This window comes from Antechinus flavipes, chromosome 4, assembly GCF_016432865.1.
Source record: "Antechinus flavipes isolate AdamAnt ecotype Samford, QLD, Australia chromosome 4, AdamAnt_v2, whole genome shotgun sequence".
NCBI lineage: Eukaryota > Metazoa > Chordata > Mammalia > Dasyuromorphia > Dasyuridae > Antechinus > Antechinus flavipes.
In genome coordinates, this window is record NC_067401.1 from 482,651,407 (window position 1) to 482,665,748 (window position 14,342).

The following is a 14,342-nucleotide window of genomic DNA, read 5'->3' on the forward strand; positions in this document are numbered from 1 at the left end:
CAACAAATTTATAAAATAATAACAAAACTTTTTTGGAAAAATGACAAATTTAGACTATCAAAGAAAATTATGAAAAGAAGAGGAAAAACTTGCAGATTGCAAAGCACATGATAAAGTAGAAACCTTCAAAACCACCTAATATTATTTAAAGAGATATATCAATGAAACAGACTAGACAAGGGAGATTCAAAAACAACAGAACTCACCACCCAATGTATGGTAAAGTGGAAAACAAATTATTTAGGAAAAAATCTCTTTGATAAATTTTTTTTTTTAAACTGCTGGGAAAATTGGAAAGCATATTGACAGAAATCAGGTTTAAAGTAACACCTAACATCACATTCTACAATACATTCTAAATGGATATGTAATATTAATATTAAAAACCATGCTATTAAAAATTAGAAGACAAACAATTCATATAATTCATAGCTATAGGTAGGATATATTCTTAACCAAACAAGAGACAGAGGTAATTTTATTGTTGTTTTCAGTCATGACCATCTCTCTGTGACGCCAGAGTTTGGGTTTTCTTGGCAAAGATATTACAGGGATTTGCCATTTCCTTCTCCAACTCACTTTTACAGATATGGAACTAAAGCTAACAGGATAAAGTGACTTTCCCAGGATCACACAGTTAAAAGTGTCTGAGGTCACATTTGAACTCAGGGAGAGGAATCTTCCTGACTTCAGACCCAGTACACTATCCACTATACGACCCAGTTGTCCATAGAAGCAATTACAAAGGATAAAAGTGATAACTTTGATTACCCCAAATTGAAAATCTTCTGCATAGACAAATTAATACATTTAGGATACGAAAGGAAGTGAAGGTAGGAAATGTTACATGTATTAAGGAACTTTTTCAATATATTGACCAATTGTTGCTATTTTCCCCCCTTTCTAAATAGCACACTTTGTCAAAAGGGATGGTTCTCATGGAGAGGATGGAGGAGGGATACTTGGGATAATTATGCTTATATTAAAAACAGAAAATATCAGTAAAAACGTTTTTGGAAGAAAGGAAGGAAAGTGGAAAGAAAGGGCAGAAGGAAGGAAGAAACAAAAGGAAGGAGAAGGAGAGAAGGAAGGAAGGAGGGAGGAAGGGAAGGAAGGGAAAGGAAAAAGGAAAGAAGGAAGGGAGGGAAGGAAATGTAGGAAGGAAAGAAGGAGGGAAGGAAAAAAAGAAGGGAGGGAGGGAAGGAAGAAGGAATGAAGGAGAAAGGAAGATAGGAGGAAGGGAAGAAGAGAGGGAAGGAGAGAAGAAAGGAAAGAAGAGAAGGAAGGAACAAGGGAAGAGGGGGAAGGAAGGAAGGAGGGAGGGAGGGAAGGAAGGAAAGAAGGGAGGGAAGAATAGAAGAGAGGGATAGAAAGGAAGAAGAGAGGGAGGGAAGAAAAAGGGAAGTAAGAAAAGGAAGGAAGGAAGGGATAGAAAAGAAGAAGGGAGGGAAGGAAAGAAGGAGGAAAGCAGGAAAGAAGGGAATAAAGGAAGGGAAGGAAGAGGGAAGGAAAGAAAGAAGGAAAGAATACAGACAGGAAGGAGTTAGATGGAGGATCCTCAATTTTAATCCCTCATTCTCTCACTCCCCAGATCCAACCAGTAGTCAAGTCCTGTCTCTCCTTTCACAACCTTTTAATATCCTTCAAAACCTTTCCCTCCCCTGAACATCCCAATCTTTCCAGACCTTGTTCCACAACTTCTATACTCTGCAATTCAATGTCACAATGCTGTTTCTCATCTAAGACACTCAATCTCCTGACCCTACATTCTCAATGGCTTTTTGTGTGTGAAATTCCAACACTCATCTCTTTTTTCTGGCCTCTTTTAAGTCCCCTCTAAAATTCTACCTTCCTTAATTCATTCCTAGTTCCCTTTCATAAGAAGTACCTTCTTCTGATGATTCTAATTAATTCTGCTCTAGAAAGAACAGTTGTTCTCAAAGTTTTTGATCTAAGGACCCCTTATATCTTAAAAGTTATTGAAGACTCCAAATAGATTTTCTTTATATGAATAATAGCTTTTGGTATTTATTATAAGTTAAAATATCTTAGTATTATCATTTTGGCCTTTCAGATTCTCTGAATGGGGGAGGGGCTCTCCAGACCACACAACTAGAATTGTTATTCAAGAAGATTCCAGAGTAGGACAGAGTACAATGGAACTAAATAAATATTCCTGAAAAGTCAGACTGCTAATTCATAGTGACCTTAAAACTTCCAGATCTTTTCTAGAACAAATTTTGTACATGTATGCTTCCCTATAGGTGGTACTTTGGTACCAAAAATAATGAAGAAGAAAATTCCCATTTTCATCAAACTGTTAATTTACAGTCTTTGAAAACACTTTTCATAAGTGTGATAGATGGGTCCCAGGATGGAGTAACAAAAGTTTGTTTTCCACCAAGAGCTAGAATTCTGAGAATTATGATAATAATTAACAAAGCTGCTTAACTCATGGATCCAACCAATCAGAAATAGGGTCCCTGTATCCTTTTCAATCAGTCTTACACCCACAAATCCAGATCTGGCTCAAACTAATCAGACAAATAGGAAATGAGCATGCTTAATAGACCAAATGAATATTAACCAACACACCCCATAGGAGGAGTTTCCCACCATCTTTGAATATGGGATGCATAACAAGGGAAGGGTAACATATCTATGAGGGTAAGAAGGTGGAGAAAAAATATTTTTAGCAAAATACTGACCACTCAGGAATGACTGGGAGGAGACTGGATGCATATGGAAGGATTTGGTTAATACAAGTATGCTCTTTAGGGGCAGCCAGGTAGCAGAGTTTAGAGAGCCAGCCCTGAAGTCAGGTGGACCTGAGTTCAAATCTAGTCTCAGACACTTAACACTTCTTAATTGTGTAACCCTAGGCAAGTCACTTAACTCTTATTGCCTGGGGGGGAAAGAGGAGGGGAGATATATATATGTAAATAAAATTACATATATATATATGTGTGGGTGTGTGTGCATGTGTGTATATATGAGGAGAGAGAGAGAGAGAGAGAGAGAGAGAAAGGAAGGAAGGAGGGGAAGACATGCTCCTACTTCTGTACTATCTGCATCCTCCACCATAAGGACCCTTCCATTTCCTACAGAAACATAATAAACAATCCTTCATTCACTCCAGAGAGTTGTTTTTTTGGAGCGGGTCTTGGTCTCCCATTCACAAAATTTTGAACTGACCTAATTTCTTTTCCCAACATATCCTCCACTATTCTTATATTTAAAATCACCCTTTTTTTTTTTTTTAAATCATTTTCTTACCTGGTAAGATTTCTTGTTGATACTATATTTCAGTTTCATTTTTCTTTGAGGTTTTGCCTATAGAAAATTTTAAGTTGTTCCCTTCTGTGTTTTGTCTTAAGCTTCCCCATCACCACAGTAGCTTTTTATTGTTAGATTCTTTTTTGTGTTGTCTTCCAGCCAAGTTCTTAAACATTTGTGTTAGATTTAGGCTTTGCTCACCTGGAGGAACTGGAGAGATGTCTGGCCTATCTTCTGCTGCTTTCACAACTCATTGTGAGAGGTCTTTAAGTTTTCGGTGCTTCCAAAGTAGTGGATGCAGAAAAAATGTTTTCCTGACCTGGTCTGAAAATTCCTGATTTGGTTTGGGTCTGATGGCTTGTGTGTGATTGAGTTTCCATAGTGTGGATTCCATCACAACCAGCTGGGAGGTTCTTAGGTTCATGGCAAGTTAACTGCTGAGGCTCTGCCACTGGCCTCTTACTTGCTTTATTTCACTGTAAGATTCTGTGTAGAACTAAAGGTTACACTCTGTTCTTGAACTCAGAGCCACAATTATGGTTCTGGAATTTGTTCTGTGCTTCTTACCCAGGGAGCGTCCCTGTTCCCTTACAGTTAGGATCATTCCTCTCCCCTCTCAACTGTGACCCAGAATTGGGCAGTGGATAGCAATGCTTCCAGGTGACTCCCATAGCCATGCCAGAGCTAGGATGAGGGTCCAGAGTCTCTTTCTGCCCTGGTGTTGAATCCCTTTACTCTCTGTTGGCATAGGCTTCTCCCTGTCATTGCCGTCTCTGCTGCAGTGCTCTGCTCCTGGCCAGCACCATGTCCACAGATGTGCCCTGGCCTGGACTTTTTCTTGACTTTTCTAATCAGATTTCAGACTGGCTTTCTTTATCAATTATTGTAGGGGAGGATATGAAGGAGCTAAGGCAAAATCGCTACATTGCATTCTGTCATCTTGACTTGACCTTCCTGTAGTACTTCTAAAGCTAATTTTTTGCACATAGGATAAGGCTTTCCATTCATTCCTACTGAGTTTCTTCTTATTTTGATTCAGCCTAATACAACCTTTTTGGATCCCAAACATTCTCCAATGTTTTAGTCACTACTCCCAAATTTGTGCCATCTGTAAATTTGATGAATATACCATCAATGTCATTATTTAAGTCACTGATACAAGTGTTAAACAATATAAGAACAAGCACAGTACCCTGGAGATCTGCTACTTTTGCCTTGCACCGTTACTGTTCTTTCAGTCCAACTATCTAACAAAATCTGAATCTAAGTATATTGCTGTATAATCCACATCTCTCCTTCACACGAGAATCACAAACAAGAGCTACTTTCTCAAAAGTTGTGATAAAACCTAGGCCAACTATATCCACAACAATCCCATTTAACAGCTGAGTAATTAATTAATCCTATAAAAAAAAAGTTTTGGTTTTGGAGGAAGCCGTGCCAACACTTTGTAATTATCACTTCTTTTTATAATGTTCTTCAACCCTCTCTTTTCTAGGTTTTTCCTAGTAATTTCAGTGATGTTCAGTGAATGATCCATAATTTTCAGACTTTTGATTATTTGTTTTCTTATGCTTTCTAAATCAAGATATCTCTCCTTTTCCAATCTTGTGAGACCCTCTCCTGATTACCATGATCTTTCAAATATCCTGACAATGAATCAGCAATCATATCGATGATCTGATGGTTAATGGATGCTAAGCATTCTCTTTACTAGATCCCTGGGCATCAATTTCCTGTTGGATATGTTGTTATCATTTCTAGAACAAAGGTCTTTCTCACACCGAACAAAACAGAAGCAAAGATTGAGCTATGCTGCCTTCTCCTTGCTACCAAGCCAATCCCTCTGTTTATCTTTTTCTTTGACAACCTGAACTTAGCTTCCTCCATAGGGCACTTCACACACTCAGGGCCAGATATGCTTCTACTCAGCCTAACTCTGAAATTCTAAGGAGCTGAGAAACAACCAAGTGTCCTGGCTACACGTTCTTCCTGCTATAACCACAAAGGCTAACAAATAAAGGGCTATCAATTTCTTTTTTTTTTTATATGTACAAAAAATATTTATTTTTATACTCTTTTTTTTAACTTTTTTATTTTTTTAAACTTTTTATTGACAGAACCCATGCCAGTGTAATTTTTTACAGCATTATCCCTTGCACTCACTTCTGTTCTGATTTTTCCCCTCCCTCCCTCTACCCCCTCCCCTAGATGGCAAGCAATCCTTTATATGTTAAATAGGTTATAGTATATCCTAGATACAATATGTGTGCAGAACCAAACAGTTCTCTTGTTGCACAGGGAGAATTGGATTCAGAAGGTATAAATAACCCGAGAAGAAAAACAGAAATGCAAGCAGTTTATATTCATTTCCCAGTGTTCTTTCTTTGAGTGTAGCTGCTTCTGTCCATCCTTGATCAATTGAAACTGAATTAGCTCTCTTTATCGAAGAGATCCACTTCCATCAGAATCCATCCTCATACAATATCGCTGTCGAAGTGTATAATGATCTCCTGGTTCTGCTCATTTCACTTAGCATCAGTTCATGTAAGTCTCGCCAGTCCTCTCTGTATTCATCCTGCTGGTCATTTCTTACAGAACAATAATATTCCATAACATTCATATACCACAATTTACTCAACCTTTCTCCAACTGATGGGCATCCATTCATTTTCCAGCTTTTAGCCACTACAAACAGGGCTGCCACAAACATTTTGGCACATACAGGTCCCTTTCCCTTCTTTAGTATCTCTTTGGGGTATAAGGGCTATCAATTTCATTTTAAAATTAATTACAAACATTATGTACAAATATTAATTACAATAAAATGAATTCCTAAAGAGAATCTTAACTAAATTCAGAAAAGCCAAATTACATATTTAGAAGAATTGCCCATGTTTTAAGGTAGACTGGATTGCTAGCTGTCTTGGAGAGGGAGGTGGGGAGAAGAAAGGCAGAAAAATTTAGAACACAAAATTTTGCAAAGGTGAATGTTGAAAACTATCTGTGCAGATATTTGGAAAAATAAAATATTATTTAAAAAAAAGAAAATGCAAATTACAAATCCTCATCCCTTTCAGGTATCTATACTTGTCTTCTAATATAATCTTACACTTCATGAAACAATTAAAGAAACCATGGTATTGATGAAGGTGAATAAAGGACCCCAGGTCCTTGATAACTGGGCAAATCATAAGGAATGGCAGCTCCATGCCACTCCTTGAGGCAAGCAAGAAGGAGCACTGGTACAATTATTTCTTTAAATGCACCTTTCCTTCTTAGTAGGCCTTTTATTCCTTTCCTCTACTGACAAAATCATCTCAATTCCATAGTTTACAGTATCAAAACAGAAGGCTGAGTTATGATGTCAACCCCAGAGGTTATTTGTCCTCCTATAAAAGAACCTAGTTGTACCTCACTTCCTTATAAACTCCTCTTAGAACCCTAAATCCTTTTAGGTTAGCCCTCCAGTCAGAGGTATGATCCTCTAACTACACTCCTTTTTTTTGAGAATTTAGCTTGCCTTCAGCACTGTGGATCCTTCAGAAATCGCCTGCAGTTCTTTAGGACTTAGTCTGCCTACTGGTGTCTTTTCCCTGGTCAATTGTGAGTTTTTCCAGGGAACTTAGTACACCAGTCAATGGCCTAATAATATAACCTCTGTCTCTTGATTTGGAGAAGGTTTAAGCCTACAAATTCTTTTTGAGATACTTCATGGTACTAGCCCAAGATTCCAGTATATTTTTGGGGTCCAAATCCCCACTCCCCAATATCTGGTGGGTTGTATGGGGAATCCTGAAACCCCAATATATTTAGGGGGTTCAATACTTCTGCAATCCCTTACTGCATTGGGACTTCTTCCCCTTTGAAAATGTTATTTATAGGATTCTGTATAGGACTCCATAAACAAATAAGGAATTCAATCAACTCTTAAATAGCTATAATATTAGAGAACAGTATTATAACTTTAACATCAAATAATCTAAGAGATTATTTGGCTTTGAAATATGTTTTTTTTTAAATAACACATATCTTTGTAATTATTCTTACTAGGTGCCTAATAAAACTAGTTCCTATTTTCTTAATATTTATACGTACAGGATATAAATGGAGAAGCAGTCTTCACGTGTAAAGAAGCTAGTTTAAGAATAGGAATTTGCATAGACAATTCATAAACAAAATAGTTGACCCCATGAAGTGGAAAATTTAAAGCCAGGTCTTGAAATTTATCTTCATCAGAAGGTCTCAGGATAATATATATTTTCCCATAAAGACTCAGTTCCCCAGAACAAGTAAGAACCCCAATCTGAGTTGAACTTTGCATATATAAAAACCCCATTATGGTTTCAAATGCTGTTGTTCACTCTGGTCTGCCAACTGATAGACAACCTAGTGAGAAAGGCCAAACTCAAGGAATGTATATAGAATATAAATGGGAAGAGGATCCTGTTCTTCCCTAATAGCAATGGCTTCAGGGCTCAGAAGCTGTTACACTGGAAATAAGTCTCAATTTATCAGTAGGCAGAATATTAATATAGATGCTGAGAACATGAATATTTGTGTCTTACAAACTAAAACGACCTAAGGCTTTGGGTCTCAGGTATATATCTCTGCTTCCTTCCTTAACCCCATACCTTTTCAATTTGCACTTATCCAGCAGGTGAAAAAATTTATTAACAACCAATGATTTGATAAGGGAGTTCCCTCCCTTTTCCAAAGTCCTCATTTCAAAGCTCAGCCTCTGAAGAACAAGCCTGATAACAGATGGGATTAACATTTTCCACCATGTAGGTACTAATATCCAATCCAACTTAATCTAGGACAAAAATCCCATGCAGAGTTTTCTGCTTGGGTTTGGAGGATATAGATTCTTCCTCTAGCTTTCCCAAAGGCTAGGAGTGATTTAGAAATAAATGAAATAATCAGTTACAACCTTCCTTCATCAGAATAGGTTCACCACTCATTGTAATATTCATTCTTCTCATTAATTATTCACCGATCAGAGTTGGCTACCACTCTCAGGAACACCCACTCTTCCAAGGACATATACATTGTGAGCCCACTACCATCAGCCTTTGGTCCCAGAGAGATGGCCAAATAATCAATCCTTTTATTTTAATAAAAGACTAGCATTATTAATAAAATGATTACCCAGAAACTACATCTCTCAAACTTTTTAAATGCCACACAGGTAAACAGGAAAAATCTGACACAGTGTTGTCTGGCCTAGGGGATATGTACATAGTGGCAAGAAACATGGTGAAGAGAGCAACAAGAAGCACACTGGCCACAGAAGGTGCTTTCCGATCCATCATTCTGGACCTTGAGCAGGAGCTCAGAACTAAGAAGGCCCTTGTGCCACTTCAGGCAACTGAGAAAAAGGTGGTGTGGGGAGGGAAGCAAGCTTTACTTTGCATGAGTCACCTAAACTCTTGGAGCCTTAGTTTCATCATCTGTAAAAAGGGGATAACACTTCAAGGTATAGCCCCGCCCTCCACAAGGATTTCTCAAAGGCACTCAAGTGTTTGCCATTTCCTTCTCCAGGGGAACCTTTTGTCAGGCAACCAGAATGAAATGATTTGCTCAAAGTCACACAGCTAGGGAACTGTCTGAGGCTATATCTGAACTCAGCTCTTCCTGACTCCAAGCCACCAGCTGCTTCCAGCAAAAGATTAAACTGGTCATATTTTGACTGATAAGTATGATCATTAATGATGTGGAATCATTTCTGAGTCAGACTGTCTGACAAATAAATTTTAAAAATAAAACAAAACTGGAAAACAGAACTGAGAAAATAAATGGAAAACAATTAAAACAATTCTTCCCCCCCCAAAAAAAATAAACCCATTGCAAATCTCACTTTATAAAAGTTACTGTCAAAAATAGGAAAAAATGGATATCAATACTGATTATGACAACTTCCTATAGAACTCAATGTAAATGAACATAAAATTAATGGTCATAAGGAGGTAACCAGAAGAAAGAACCTAGAAACTGCCTAAGTCAACAGTAATTAGAACTGGCTAATCAAACTCTCCAGCAAGCCTGAGGACAATTCCACCTTCTTTATCTTGAGTCAGATTTTCTGATTAATTTTGGGAATCCTCCATAGCACTAACAAAATGACAGCTGCCATAGCAGACCCTCTATCTTAAAACTCATGTAAATCAGGACACTTAAGGTTCTGGGACTTCCACAAGAGAACAAATCCCACTTTTTATTTGTGCTACCATGCAATATGTGACCCTGTGGGATGGTGGAGCCAGGAGAAGCCATGTGTGATCTATCAATGACTACATCTGCCTATGCCCTCCTAAGCTATCTCACTGTTGCAGTGTGCCCTTGTAATGGGCTGAGGCTTGAGTTGATGCACTGAGGTCCCAAGCACATGAGGCTAAATAGTAATTGGACCATACTCTATTAATATATAAGCTTGGAGAAAGAATGGCCCCCACCCACTCTTTGTGCAAGTCCTGATGTGTTGTATAGGAAATGACGATTTTGGTGGGTGGAGGCAGGGGAGTGGAAGAGGAAGGGGAGGAGAGTTCAGACCTCTCTCTCTGCTAGCTCTTTTTGTCATTGCAACGACTTTTCTGTTTGTTTTCTCTTCTTCTTTTTGCTTTTTTGCTTTGGCAGTTGGGGTTAAGTGACTTGCCCATGGTCACACAACCAGGAATTGTTAAGTGTCTGAGGCTGGATTTGAACTCAGGTCCTCCTGGCTTCAGGGCTGGTGCCCTACCCACTGAGCCATCTCCTCCCCTTCCTCTTCCACTCCCCTGCCTCCACCCACCAAAATCGTCATTTCCTATACAACACATCAGGACTTGCACAAAGAGTGGGTGGGGGCCATTCTTTCTCCAAGCTTATATATTAATAGAGTATGGTCCAATTACTATTTAGCCTCATGTGCTTGGGACCTCAGTGCATCAACTCAAGCCTCAGCCCATTACATGCCCTTTCCTGGAATTCTGCCTTAAATTTGCATGACAAATTTTTATGAGGCTAATCTACACACATAATGAGGATATCCTTGATAAAAGAACAAGAAAGGAACAAGACATCATAAATGATATTGCATAGCAGACTATCTACCAGATCACAACTGAGTGAAAAATGTAAAGGAGGCAAAATTTTATTGAACCTATTTCTTGACTATTAAAAAAAGCATAGTGGCATAATAAAACACTGTCTCTTAAAGGCTTTGCTGCCAACAGTATCTCTCATACACGTCAAAATCATACATGATATAACAGTAGCAATGACTTTGTTCAATGACCTTGAAGATTATTAATATCAAAAAGGCATAAATTAGGGAGACAATCTTTCCAAAGGTGTTTACCACTATCATGGAAGACATGTAGCACATAAAGTCCAAGTAGAAGAGAGATCCCTCTAGAAGGTAAAGCTCCTCTGAGATGATTCTGTTTATGAATGACACCAAGCTTGTGGCACCAAGTATGAGGCTCCCTAATTTGGATCACAGAATCACATGTAGTGTGCATGTGCTTATGTCTGTGTGTATATGTGTATCAGATACACATACAAAATGTATATCATACATGTACTGAATTGATTTGCTGCAATGTTACCAAATAACAGTATATAGCACTAATAATATATAGTACAGTATGTGACACATTTATTACATAATCTAATATTTATACATTATAATAACATATAATGTTATCATTTATTACAAATATAAATTAAGGGTGTTATTCTAGGAAATCATATGTATGTAAATTCTATATAAGATCTACACATGTAAATATAGATAGACACTGAAAATGAACAGTTTGGCAGGGAACAGAATTGAACAGGAAAAAGAGTTTTTGGAAAATGGCATAATCCCTTTAATGATCCCAAGGATATCCCTAAAACTAGTGTCCTGATGTTACTAATATTGTTCCAATGATGTCTGTTAGTCTGATACTAAGTCTCATAAGATCTGAAGCTGAGGTTCAACTGATGAACAATAAAGAGACATATATAGTCATGAATAGGTGCAATAAATCACATATGAGACATGATGGAGGAAAATACTTGTGAGTGCAAAAGATCCCATAAAAACACGTGATGAGAAAAAGAAAAAGTCCCTTGCTGAGAATGAAGGCTGACCACCAGAAAACTTCACTTATATACATACCACAATAATTGAACCTGAGAAAGGCTTTTAGAACATTGAACAGAAGTTCAATAGTTAATTTATGGAAAGAGACAAGTCACCATCACAGAAGATAGGCTAATTGGGGTGGAGAGGGAGTCCTCGATCTGTTATCACTGCACAGGATATCCTCCCTGATTAGATCACAGTTCCACTGAGGTATAATGATTGCAAGTACAGATGCCTTAGGAATTTAACTAAATCTCTGGGAAAAAAAATATCGATCCACAGCCGACTTTATAATGTTTAATCTGCATAATCAGTATTTTCTCCATCAATTTTATTAGCAAAACCATCCCTCTAACTCTGGTTTGTAGCATTTGCAGATTCCTGAGGCACACATGCTCACACTGAAAATTTAACAATAGGCTCCAAGCTATTTCTTTCAAAAGCAGAAAGGTTTCACATGGTGCATAATAAAATACTTTTTGTAGTAACAAAGAAGTGGAAACAAAGTAGAACCTTTTTTTAGGGAATAATTAAGATGTGGTATGTAAACATTAGAGTATATTACCATGCTATAAGAAAAAATGAAGAGTTCAAACTGAAATGAAGGGAAACCCTTACATAGTTATAACAACAGAAGGGTCCACCTCGGGATGCCCTCTTGAAGGCAGCAGGGGAAGGTGCTTTCCAGGGCGCTGCATATATCATCAGACTCATGTGATAAGACTGGCGAATTCTGTGGCGTGGTTCCCCCCACCCCCCCCAACCCTCCTTATTTTCTTAAAAGTGATAATTTTTTGAGTAAGAAAAGAGGAAGGAGGCATGTAGAAATGACAGTGATGTAAAAATAAAAGATAGCAATAAACATTTTAAATTAAAAAAAAAAAGAAAATGGTTTAATTCAAAGAGTTAGCTGTACTTAAGCTTCCAAGACTGAAAAGTTGTATGATTTTTTCCTACTGGTTTGTCTTGTATGCATAACCAAGATTTTTTGTTATTATCTTTTCAATCATGGACAACTCTTTTTGACCCTATTTTGGGTTTTCCTTAGCAAAGATACTGGAGTGGTTGGTTATTTTCTTCTCCAACTCATTTGACAGATGAGGGAACTGAGGCAAACAGGGTGAAATGACTTCCCCAGAGTGAAACAGCTACTAAATGTCTGAGGTCAGATTTAAACTCATGAAGATGAATCTTTTCTGACTCTAAACCGAAGGGCTCTATCCACTGTACTACCTAGTTGTTCCTATAATCAAAATTATTACTTATTTTATAATTAAGGCAATAATACTGTATAAACCTTAAATTGATTATTATTTTATTTACCTATGGGCTTGAAAACTTTTCCCATCAGTACAGATAGCAATATCTGGGCACCAACGCTTCCTATAAAGTTTCAACAAATCTTCTCCTAACTCAGATGCAGGTTCCAGGTCAGAACTGTCTGCAAAAAACAAACAAACAAAACAGTTTACTGAAATTTTTCCAGGATTAAGCAGCTGATTTTTTTTTTTTTTTTACACTTGACTAACAATGAGGTTTTTTTTTTTTTGTAACAAATCCCCAGTTACCTTTACTAGTCAAGTAAAAATAGCATAAATAACATAAGAGAATGAATAAAAAGAATATGATTTTAAAAGTAATTTATATTTCACCATCAGAAGAATATTTTTATACTTTAATGTGGTCATGTGTGATATTCTGGGGTATGACATTCTATGTCTAGTCTTCTCATCTATAAAATAATAAAGTTAGCTCAAGTATTTCAAAGGTCCCTTTCATCACTGAATCCTAAATCCTATGATGCTATGACTATGTCAAAATAAACAAAATTGCTCTATGAACACCTGATTTGACAAGAAGCTATGTAGCATCAAACTTCCGCATCTTCTTTCTGTGCTAAATTCCTTCTGGTTCCCCACTTCAATCAAGAGGTCAGCATCTCTCAGAGAGGAATAAAATATCTGTTATGATAACAGCTGACATTCTGTAGTGCTTCAAGGTTTATAAAAGCACTTTCCACATATTCTTATGTTCTCACAACAACCTTTGTAAAGTAGCATGTTTAATTTTATTATCATCTCAATTTTAAAAACTAGACAATCTATTATGAGCTTAGCTTAGTGCTTGCTAGTTGCTATTTTTCAGTCTTCAGGACATTTCTGTAATTTCTGGTATAAAACCCAGAACACAGTAAGTAGTTGATATACTTATACCATGTGTCATTGAAGTTCATATAGTTTTACAAAGCAGTTCACATGTATTAATTTTACATGATCCTCTTAATAGCAGCATCCCTATTCTACAAGCCCTCCCCTTCTTCCCCCCCAAAGAATAAACTTCAGCTGAAGCTCAATCAGTCAGCTTCTACAGCTGGTGTTCATCCACTACATCCAGGATTCCTCTCTAGTCACTGGCCCCCATCAAAGCTGGGAAGAGCAGTCAAAAATTTTCCTGAAGAGTCAATGTAAACATTGTATTGCAGCAAGGAAGAGACTGATAGAAGGCCATGTACAGCAGCTAATCATGGTTGGGAGAAATATTACTTGGGGTTAGGAAGGGAGGAGGAGGAGTTAAGAAATTATTTGGGCTCCCTGAAAAATTTCAAGAAAAAAACAACTATTCCAATGAATTTCTAGTCTGAATATGAAATTTTCTGGATAATCAGGGGACAAAAACCTACCGGACTAAAAGTTAGATTGGGGGATAACCATTAGAAATTATGCAGAAAGTAAAGCCAATAAAGTTACTCCAGGAGAGTTACAGAAATGAATCCAAACCCACTCTCTCTCTAAGAAACATTCTTAGAAATACTTTCTCAAAACTCTATGCTGAGGGAGACAGCAACACAACACTCAGGCCATATAGGATCTTCTAGTCTTGCTACATACTAACCTATTTCCTTTTCCAATTTTTTGAAAAAGTTTTTTACACCACTTGTGAAAATCCAATATTA

General features: G+C 37.3%; 1 protein-coding gene across 4 annotated transcripts in view; it reads right to left on the minus strand.

The window, feature by feature from the left end:
* Positions 1 to 14,342, minus strand: part of BTBD8 (BTB domain containing 8) — a 157,609-nt gene that overhangs the window by 114,812 nt on the left and 28,455 nt on the right. For all 4 annotated transcript variants that reach the window (XM_051999997.1, XM_051999998.1, XM_051999996.1 and 1 more), the window contains exon 4: positions 12,713 to 12,830. In XM_051999997.1, coding sequence (XP_051855957.1) covers positions 12,713 to 12,830 — 118 coding nt within the window. The remainder of the gene's footprint in view (positions 1 to 12,712; positions 12,831 to 14,342) is intronic.